We start from the raw sequence: 10,775 nt of genomic DNA on the forward strand, positions 1-10,775 counted from the left end.
CTCTCTTCTCTCTCTCTCTCTCTCTCTCTCTCTCTCTCTCTCTCTCTCTCTCTCTCTCTCTCTCTCTCTCAATTATAGTCTTAAAGTTAGAAAGAAACTTTGCCCAACCCATATCCCCTGAGAAGTGCTTATAGAATTTCTGAGTTTGAAGGGATTTCAGTGGTTACATTGTCCAACTTCAACCTGAAAAAGAATTCTATCTATAGTTGCTGGTCATCTAAGCATTGCTTGAAAACTTTCAATAAGAGGGAATCATGTTCTTCTGTGGCATACCATTCTAGCCTTGGATAGCTTTATTTTGGAGGAATTATTTTTCTTTCACTAAGCCTAAATTTGCCATCTTAAAACTTTAATCTATTGCTCCTTGTTTTGTCCTCTGTCTGATAAAACAAAACAAGCTTACTCTCTGTTTTGAGTAACATTCCACAAAATACTTGGAATAAATTCTTGTATCTCCTGTTCTATTATGTCTTCTGTTCTCCTATCTAAATATCCCTTATTCCTTCAAACTATTCTCATATGATAAGAACTTGATATTTTTGCCAAACTTTTGTCCTCCCCTGAGTAGCCTCTAACTCTTCCAAAATGAGCTTTGGCTCTTCCTAATCCTTTCTAAAATATGACTACTAGAATGAAACAATGCTTATTGTTTATTATCACAATCTGAGGAGATCAGAGTACAGTGGTACTTACTTCTAAGTTTCCAGTGAACCTTAAATAATTACCATATGAATATAGTCAATCAGTTTTAAATCCACCTAATTGGATAATAGTATAGGCTATTTCCATCTTTTTTTAGAAGATGAAAAATTTTATTGAATGCTTTGCTAAAATCTAGGCAAACGTCATCTATAGCATTCTTTTGATCTACCAGTTTATGAAAACCTCTAAAAAAAGTAGTGATGTCTTTCCAAATCTTTGTGATCACTACATCCTAATCTAGCATCATTTCATTATTATTTCTTTACCTAAATTAGTTATCTCATTAGAAATACATTCTAGACTCTGAATGCAAGTTGAAGTGTAATTTTTCACTTCATTTTTTATATACATATATACAAACATATAATCGTATAAATAATGCAAATTTTATACATGCCTGTAACTAGGTTGGAAAAGTAGAGTAGAATTGTAAATAATAGTCCCTAACCATGTCGATACTGTAGCATACTAACAATTTAGCAGATAATTTGGACATTAGACATAGGGAAAGTGCAGAAAGGTTTAGGGAAGTTCAAAAGTTTTTTAGCAAGCTAGTGCAGGGAAAGCATAAAAATAAAATATAAAAAAATAAAAAATAAAAATAAAAAAAAATAAAAGATAGCATTGCAGATGCCTGAGAGACAATAAGGGAGAGGGGAACCACAGCTTGGTCTGGCTGCCTCCATCTTGAAGCCAGACTACTTACTGTGAAGTTGACTGACCTCAGGGGAGGATTGTGTGAACCCTGCCCTCATTCAGAATCATATTGGGGTACCACATACCTCATCTTATAGGGAAGCCTCACCCCCAATTCCTGTGGGGTGGCATGACCATCCGGGTCATCCAGTTTTGGGGTGACACCCCCTCGATGTCTCCCAGTGTATATTTGGCTCCAGAGGAGTGCTGGAAAAGAGACTCATCACATAGACTCTCTCTCTCTCTCCCTTCTATCAAACATTGGTAACTGGCTCCATTTATTATTACATATTCTCATTTTACCAGAGAAGAAACTGAGTGTGAGAGATTAAGTGATTTTGCCAAGGTCAAAGAGCTGGTGAGTGTTTGAGGCTGGATGAGGTCTTTCTGACTACATGTCTGGCACTCTATCCCCTGGGTCAAGTGGTTTCCTTTATTATAAACTCTTAGATGGACTGGTGACTTTCTCTAGAAGTTTCCACAATTGCCAACAATGGTGTACACAAGTGTGCTAATTGGTCTAGTCTACCCTGCAACATAGCATCATCCTCTCAGAGGAAGAGTGTTTTGTCAGAGGGATTCTTTAGGATGTACAGGCAAACCCAAAATAATCTCTACTCACATCTATGTTATCCTACTTACTCTTGGATGGAAAGAATTCTATCATTGAATGAGTTCTTTCTTGTTGCTTACTCTACATTTGGGGGATGAAATTATCACCAAGAAAAGTAAAAGAATTATAAGCAGCTCTATTTTTGACAGAAAAGAAATTCAAGGATAGGATAATTAGTCTTCCATCACTGCTATGTCATGCCTACCTCCCAGGACTTATAATCTGTTTTCTTATTCCTTGTCTTTTTCTTCTTTCTATCCACTATTGATGTTGCCTCCATATTTCTTCACCTATATGATTCTTATCATTTGTCCCCTCTGCTTCCTAAATAGCCTTATATGGATATATCTCCTGAATATACAGTTCCTTACTTCCTTTGCCCTGTTTCTTTTAAATAAGGTAACCTCTTTCAGAGCATCATTCTAGTTAAGAATTTCATACTATAAAGTCCTAGTTATTACTTTGAGGTCAAGTTTGCTTCCTTGTCTTAAAATCTCCAGGCCATCTTGTTTTTCACCTACACTTTAAGCACTTGAAACCCCTTTTGACTATATTTGTAAGAAATTGAATGAATTCTGCCAAGGAGCCTATAATTCCTATATTTTCATTAAGATGTGATCTAGAAATCCAAATCCCATTTTCATCCACATCTTATAAGATGTTCACTTCCAAAATCTCCCTTTCCTTTCTGAATTTCTAGTTTCTTGTTATAAACACAATGAAAATACCATCTGTGCTCCTACATTGTTTAGGTTTTTTTTTGTCTTAAATGTAAAAACTTTTGGAATTTCTTCTTCTGTTCCTTGTGGAAGTGTTATTTTCGACCATGTGAATCACCAGGCATGGGGATTAGTCATCCTTTTTGATAAGTCTTTGGAAGTTCTATGTTATATCTTTGATAAGAGCTGCGAGAATATAGTAGACCTCTACATTTTTTGCAATTGCAGGAAACAATTATTTCAGCCTCCTTACACAAGGGGTCATCAACCATTCCTCTCGACTTTTTTGAAAAATAATTCAGTTGCATGTAGAAACAAATTTTGAAATTTTTCCCCTGTCATTTGAGGATTCAGATATTCTATCTCCCTCCCTTCTATCCCCTCCTAGAGGAATAAATAGTCTGAAATTACTCTTTTCTTCTTCCAGGATAGTATCTTACTAGATAAGATCTATGAAACTTTTTATCATTCTTTATAATACAGGTAAGTGCTTCTTCCTCAGGGTATCCACTTCCTTCCTCCTCAAGAAGAACTGCAAATTTGTTTATTAGCTCTTTTCTTACTCCTCTGTATTATAAAGATTAAAATTAGTATACAACTATTACATTTTATTAAGTTTATTAATAATAACTAAAGTAAAAAAGCTGGCTAACCCAGCCCCATTCGTGAGAGAAGGGAGCATGGAAGAGCTAACAGCAAACTATATACAAAAAGTGACCATGATGTGGTAGAGAGATTAAAAGGAATTCTGGGAAATACTAAGGAATTCTGGGGTACATAGTTCAAAGGTACAAAATCTCCATTTATATAGTATGGTATTACTTTATTCTTCAACATTCTGACACATGTCAGAATTCATTTCTGCCTCTTCAGATTATGTGGCTTCTGCTTGAACTTATCCAGGAATTGGTGGGCTTATTATCAAACCAGTGTATCCTTTTTTGATAGATGTAGGTGGTGTAAGAAAATATTTGACAGCCAAGTTGGAGTCAAGATGATGGACAGTTACCTGATTAGAATGTGGAAGATCTGAGCTTGAAAGGAGCTTGGTGTGAGCCAAGGCAGTTAGGCTCAGGGTATAAAAAGAGAAATTTGAACCATCTGGATCTCGATGATGAGATATTGGTTTGGGTGAAGGGTGTTTTCAGGTGGACATAGGTTGCGCTTTATTCATTCATTAACCAGCAACCAGCTCTTACTGTGTTTCATCAATCTCTGTCTCCTGAGTTACAATTACTAAGAAGATCAACAAACTTATCATTCAGCAGAATAACTGTGACTAGGTTGAGGCCTGTCCAGTCTCTTCAGATCATGAAGTACTTGATCAATAATAATATACAAGAGAATGTTCATCAATAATATAGGCATCTATATATATTTAGGGATTTCCAATTCCCATTTCCTAGTCATTACCCTGCTCCTCCTCCCCTAGATCTATTATATTATTAAACATCTTTAAATTACAACTTGCCTGAGCTTCATCAAAAATCTAGTAGACTGTAATTGAGTACATACTGTGGCAGCTTAAGGGAAGAGGGTTTATTATATTCCTTCATCATTAGTGTTCAAATTCACAGTCAGGGAAAGGCATTATCTAAGGCACAGGGTTTCAGTTGGGCAGGGTTAGCTGAATTCTTTTGTCAGTTGATTCTTTGCTTGGCTGGTAGCCCTAGGATACTGTTTTCATCTTGAATTTGGGAAAGGCAGATTCTTTATAACATCAACTGCAGTGGGTGATCCTTTGGGATTTACTATAATAACTAGGTATCCCATTTAGGATTCATCACTTACAATTAACCCAAGCTCAAGTATATACATAACACTGGTCAAAAGTTTTTCCTTTTGTTATCTAAGATCAGCCTCCTTGTGTTAATTACCTATTGGCATTAGCTATGGCCCACAAGGTGTCAAAATCAGTTTTATTTCTTATAATAATTTTCCATATTTTCTGACTTACTATTAGCACAAGCTTTAAAAAATAATGTTTGCTCTTTCCATACTTAAAAAGAGGGGTTTGGACTAGATGGTAGTTCTATAAGTTCCTTTTCAGTTCTAACATTCTATAATTTTTATTTTCTAATTGGTTGTTTGTATCTTCTCATTTCAGGGTACTACCGTAATACCATTCCTGTCTTCTGTTCTGTATGATGATAAAGAGTTTCCCAATCCACACCAGTTTGACCCTGGTCACTTCTTGGATGAAAGTGGCAACTTTAAGAAGAGTGACTATTTCATACCTTTTTCAGCAGGCAAGACAAGTTCATCTAAATGTGTGCATCAAAGATGGATTGATAACTCAACAAACCTGTGTTTCAATCCAGCTTTGTTACTCATTACTTGCGTGACCTTGGCCAAAGAATTTCATTTCTCTGGGCTTCAGTTGCTTTTTATGTCAAAAGATAGGGCTATACTGAATAACCATTGTGATACTTTTGAGTTCTAAATCCAGGGTGAAGGGTGTAGACACAGTATATCATTCTTCTAATTCTTTTTGGGCTACAGTTCATCATCTGAATCAGCTGAGATTCAGAGAAGCTGTATGAACTTATTCCAAAAAAGAGGCAGCATTGAGTTAATTGGTCACTTTGTTTTGTATCCAGATCCACAATGAAAGCCCTTCAATCTTAAAAACTATTCTTACAATTATCCTCAACCAGAGGTGAATGTTGGCAGGCAGTTCACACAGTCTCTGACATTGTGGTCTCCAAGGCCATGTCCTTATCAATTGGTTTTAGTACTTGGATTAGGTCTTGGGGGGAGTAAAGACAGGTGACTGTATAGCCACTAAATTGGGAGCACTATAGATGCCATAGGTATTTTCTGTCCAGAATGGTGATAGGAGGTACCTCAAGCAAACATTTATCATTCTTCTGTCACCTTTCCCATTGCAGTCATTCTTGGTAGACAGAAACTAAGTCCTTGGGATTATGCGTGACTTTTTTTTCCTCCTTAGAGCAATGACTCTTGTCTTTGGTATATAAATCCCAGGGCTTCCTCTGGTTCAGGGGGATTGATTAAGAGAGAGGATCCTGGAGGGGTCTTTCTTTTTGTACAGGAGAGATTGACTCTTCAAAAGTGTCAAGGACAAGAGAAGAAAGGACTGCATGCATTGTCATTGAGTGTTAGTGGGCTTCCTCTAAATGAGAAATGTACATGATTTACCAGTCTATAAAATATCAAATCCTTGTATTTATCTCTTTCAGGAAAACGGATATGTCTTGGTGAGGGCTTGGCTCGAATGGAATTATTTCTGTTTTTTACTACCATCTTACAGAATTTTACCTTGAAATCTCTCATTGACCCAAAAGACATCGATACCACTCCAATTGACAGCGGATTTGGCAAAATACCCCCCATCTATAAGCTTTGCTTCCTACCTTCCCAAAATACATGAAGGTTTGCTCCTAGTTCCAATTGCTGTAGAATCTCCTTATGTACTCTGAATAAAGTGTACTCATTCCCTTCCCTGGCAATGAAAGCCTTCTATTATTTTAACCCAATATATCCTTCTAGCCTCATCTAATACTCCCATTGCCTTTCACCAAAATAGATGACTTTTCCTACACATTCTTCAGAAATTTCCTGTTCCTTGAACATCTCCTTTTTTCTCTCCATTGCCACTGGTTGAAATCTTACTCATCCTTCAAAACACATTTCAGATGTCATATTCCTAAGACCTCCTCAGTACTTAATGTTGTGTGCAGATGCAAAGCATGGAATCCCTGCAAAGGTATAGGGAGAGCCTCACCCAGAATTCCGGGGGACCCCCCTGGAGAACTTTGGGTGAGGGGCAGTTGAGAAGGGTTGAAGTCAGTTTATTTGTGGGATTGGATGTGAGCAGATACTCTACTTGTTTCTCCTGACTTGGGGTTTCCCCTGAGAAACCATTGTAGCTTAAGCCAGTAGTTTCTACTCATAGAGTTAGCCTAGTTGTCATTTCTATTCTTCATTAATATAATTATATAATTATTTAGTAATTAGAGAGTAAGATATTTATCTATAGCAAGAGAGCCAGTTTTAGTTAAGTGCTTCATCCCTCCAGTGAGGAGGGGGAAGGGGGCATCAATTTAACAGTTTACGGTCACCTTTCATTTATCCTAAACCCTTCATGGATTTATATAATTTTCCTTGTTAATTCCTAATATAACTTTTTATCTTCAAATCTGTGCCTGATAATCATTTGGAAGATACTTACAATTCAGTCTGAACTTCTAGATTGAATCCTGTTGGCTGCCAGTTTAAGATCTCCTCTGTCCTCAACAGTTAAATAAATAATTTCTATATATCTCCTCTAACTGACCTGAGAGGAATATAAATTTAAGAAAGCAACATTATTGGGGTTTCAGCCATAAGAGAAACTTATCAGAAGAATCCTATTCCTGTCTTCATTACCAACTGAAGCAGAAGCAGTTAGAGGGGGAGTTGTTTGAGAGCCAGGAGTGTTTTACCCCCTCCTTTCCTCACTGTAGCCTGTCAATCTCTGGCTCTTAACTTAAAGCGCTATTTGACCCTGAAACATTTATCTGCTTCTCCAAACTATCTGTTATTATAATCATTTCAGATGTCATATTCCTAAGACCTCCTCAGTACTTAACAATCTGTACTACACAATTTAAGTCTGAATTATATACTCATCTTGTGTTATATATTTTTTCACGTTAGTTGACTTTATCTTGTGCTCCCCATTAGACTGTAATCTTCTTGTTAGCAGGAACTTTATCCTATACTTGTGTGAATTATCCACCACCAGTGGATTAGAAGCCCTTTCCTTCTCCTTAAATGTTTCAGGTAATACAACTTCAACATATACACATGCACTATTCTGATGGCAAGTTACATGCTCACAAAGGGATGACAGTGATGTGGTACCTTGGATAGAGTTTAGGACCTGTAGTTGGAAAGACCAATGTTAAAATCCAGCCTTACTGTGTGACCCTAGGCAAGTTACTCCATCTTAATTTCCCTCAGTTTCCTCATATGTAAAATGGATATAATAAAAGCATCTCCTTCCAGTGATGTACCTTGATAGTCATCCCTAGAAGCGCATCAGAATCCCTAGAAGAGACTGAAGCATCAGTGAGAGGGGGCTTCCAGAGCTCCCAGCCCACAGGATATCATACTACCTTGGAAGAATTGAAACATGCAGAAACCCAGAACTAAAGCTGAGGATAACAGCAAGGAAAAATTGATGTTTAAGAGAGTGCCCTCTCTACCCTGAGAACAGAGCCTACTTTTAAGACAAAAGTAAAAGTAAAAAAAGGGGGGCCGAGAAAATAAGCAAACAGCAAAACAAATTAAGGCTTAAAAAAATTAAGATTGGACTAAATATATAAGAATGTGGTCACCAAAATTAATATATCTAAAATCAGAATGATTTGTTAGCAGTATTCATTTATAAAATGGAGGGAAAGGGTTAAAGTAGAGAAATGAAAGAAAGGATATAGAAGGTATCTTTCCTATTACTCTAGATCAGGGGGTGGCAATCTTTTTGACCGTGAGAGCCATAAATGCCACATTTTTTAAAATGTAATTTCACGAGAGCCATACAGTGCTCACAGTGCGCACTCCTGTAACAGTGCCTGAAAAAAAAATTGACTTTATGGCTCCTGCAGAAAGAGCCATATCTGACCCTCAAAAGAGCCATATATGACTTGAGAGCCATACATTGCCGACCCCTGCTCTAGATAATTACTCCAGCCCAATTCGAATCAGGCAGGGCTCATTAACTTTCCACTGGAGGACCATGGGTTTGAGGGGTTGGTGATAAATAAAGCAAGGGTTTCAGCCACAAGGTCTCCTCCAAGACAGGGAGCCTCTCTAGAAACTAGTCCCTTCAGGAGTCAGGAAAAGAGTCAGCCTTTTTCACTTACCCACGTGGTAATTCAAAGAGAAGATCCAAGAGCAGTCTTACCAGAAGCAGTCTGAGGTCCCAAGCCAGAGCTCCTCCAAGGCCAAGTTCAAAGGAGAAAGAGCTGGTCACAGGAAGTTTTTGTCACTTTTAAAGACCCTTCTTTGTGTTACTTTCTGTGCCTTCCCCCACTTTTACAAGGACCAATCACAATTTTAGAATTTTCTTAGGACTGCCTAGGGAACAGTCAATGGTTTCTGAGTTGTCACTCACTTTAGTATGTGGGTTGCAGATCTCCCCCCACTTAAGTGTAAAGTGGGGATGTATGAGCTTCTGGTAATTAAATCTAAAAGTAGGTATGGGAGAATTAATCCTATCTTCACACAAAAACCAAACAAAAACAATCTAACCATAGAAATTTATTACTGAGTCAAAGAAATGCAAGGCACAGGCACATAAAGGGCAATGAGATGAAAGCAATGGAACTCAATTTGGGTGTGAGGAAGGATAATGGGGGTATAGGGTGATTATAAGGTGATTTGAGGAGAATGAAGGTATGGGAATGTATATAGGAGATAAAGGAAATGGGGTATGTACGAGAGGGCAACTCAAACAGGTTTATTCCCAAAGACTTGAGCAGAAGATACAGGGAGGAAACTAGGGCCAGTAAGAAATGTTTGGGTTTGCCTGGAGAGTTTCTCTTGTTAGTTTCAAAGTCTTTTGAGGGAGGAGTCGAGAGGGCCCCTCCCTGCCAGTCAAACTGATGGCTGAAGGAAGTCCTTGGGTAGGTACTTCCTGCCACGATGGATGCCCCCAGCTGCCCTCAAGGAAATAGAAGAAAATGATTCCTTCCCCTTGAGCCCTTGTCTTAATTTTTGACACAATGATTCACCAGAGAGTTTGAATAGGTAACAAGGGGATTTATTAATACCAAGGTCAGTCAGAAGGGCATAGGGGTTCAGGATTTCTAATTGCTGCTAGGGAGAGGGGTGAGGGTGGGTGATGGGTTGCGGAGAGGTTTAGACAGAGAGAGTCCGGCTTTCCCAGTCAGGAAGATTTGACCACCTTTTAAGTAAAGTCTCTATCAAATCATTAAAACTAGGGGTAACTTATTTGAGGATATTCTGCTAGCCTATAGAAACTAAACCCACAATGTCTAATCACCAAGCCCTCCCTTCCACCCAGGACCCAAAGGAAATTCAGGGAAGGGGAGGGATAGAGATGGGAGATCAAGGAGAGGTCCAGAGAAATGAGATAGGTCCAAATTTCCCTAAGACAAAATAAGCACAGGCCAAGGCCGAAGCAATTAGGCCAAAGCCAACAGGTTAAGCCAAAGCAAAAGCCTCCAGCCGCAGGGAAAGCCAGAAGGCAAAAACCCCATCCATTGGAACTTCACCTCTATTTATAGCTTTAAGTTCTTACTGACTTTCTGAAGATTCTAAGATGTTTAACTGACTTTTTGTGACCGTTAGAAATTACAGAACCAAAAAAGAAAAATGGGCATTGGTCTCAGGCTTTAGGAAAGCTCAAAAAGGAATTAAATAATCAAATAGGAGAGGTAGAAAAAATAAGGAAGAGAAATGAAAGTAATACAAGAAGAAAAAAAATGGTTAAAAGGTAGAATTGGCCAAATGGGAAAGGAGGCAATCCAGTGAAGAAAGGGGTTTCTAAAAAGTAGATATGGCTAAGTGGAAAAAGAGGTAAAAAAAAATCAATGGAGAAAAAAAAGAGTTCCTTAAAAGCAGAATTGGCCAAATGTAAAAGGAGGTTCAAAAGCTCACAGAAGAAAATAGTTTCTGAAAAAGTAGAATTGGACAAATAAAAGCTAATGACTTCATGAGACATGAAGAAACAATAAAAACAAAATCAATAGAATGAAAAAATAGAAGAAAATAGGAAATATCTCATTAAAAAAACCAATGGATCTGGAAAATAGATCCAGGAGAGACAATCCAGGATTATTGGACTATCTGAAAGTCATGATTAAAAAAAAGAGTCTAGGGGGCAGCTGGGTAGGTAGGTGGATTGAGAGCCAGGCCTAGAGACAGGAGGTCCTAGGTTCAAGTCTGGCCTCAGACACTTCCCAACTGTGTGACCCTGGGCAAGTCACTTGACCCCCATAGCCTACCCTTACCAATCTTCCACCTATAAGTCAATACACAGAAAGTTAAGGGTTTAAAAAAAAAAGAGTCTAGAC

At 38.0% G+C, this 10,775-nt stretch overlaps 1 protein-coding gene across 2 annotated transcripts in view; it reads left to right on the forward strand.

Annotated features, from left to right (window-relative positions):
* The window catches only part of LOC123238232 (cytochrome P450 2C19-like), a 23,269-nt gene extending 17,066 nt beyond the window's left edge, over positions 1-6,203 (forward strand). For both annotated transcript variants that reach the window (XM_044665713.1, XM_044665712.1), the window contains exons 8-9: positions 4,838-4,979; positions 5,934-6,203. In XM_044665713.1, coding sequence (XP_044521648.1) covers positions 4,838-4,979; positions 5,934-6,124 — 333 coding nt within the window. In that variant the 3' untranslated portion in view covers positions 6,125-6,203. The remainder of the gene's footprint in view (positions 1-4,837; positions 4,980-5,933) is intronic.
* The last annotated feature ends 4,572 nt before the right edge of the window (positions 6,204-10,775 follow it).

The sequence above is a fragment of the Gracilinanus agilis genome, chromosome 2 (assembly GCF_016433145.1).
Source record: "Gracilinanus agilis isolate LMUSP501 chromosome 2, AgileGrace, whole genome shotgun sequence".
Taxonomy (NCBI): domain Eukaryota; kingdom Metazoa; phylum Chordata; class Mammalia; order Didelphimorphia; family Didelphidae; genus Gracilinanus; species Gracilinanus agilis.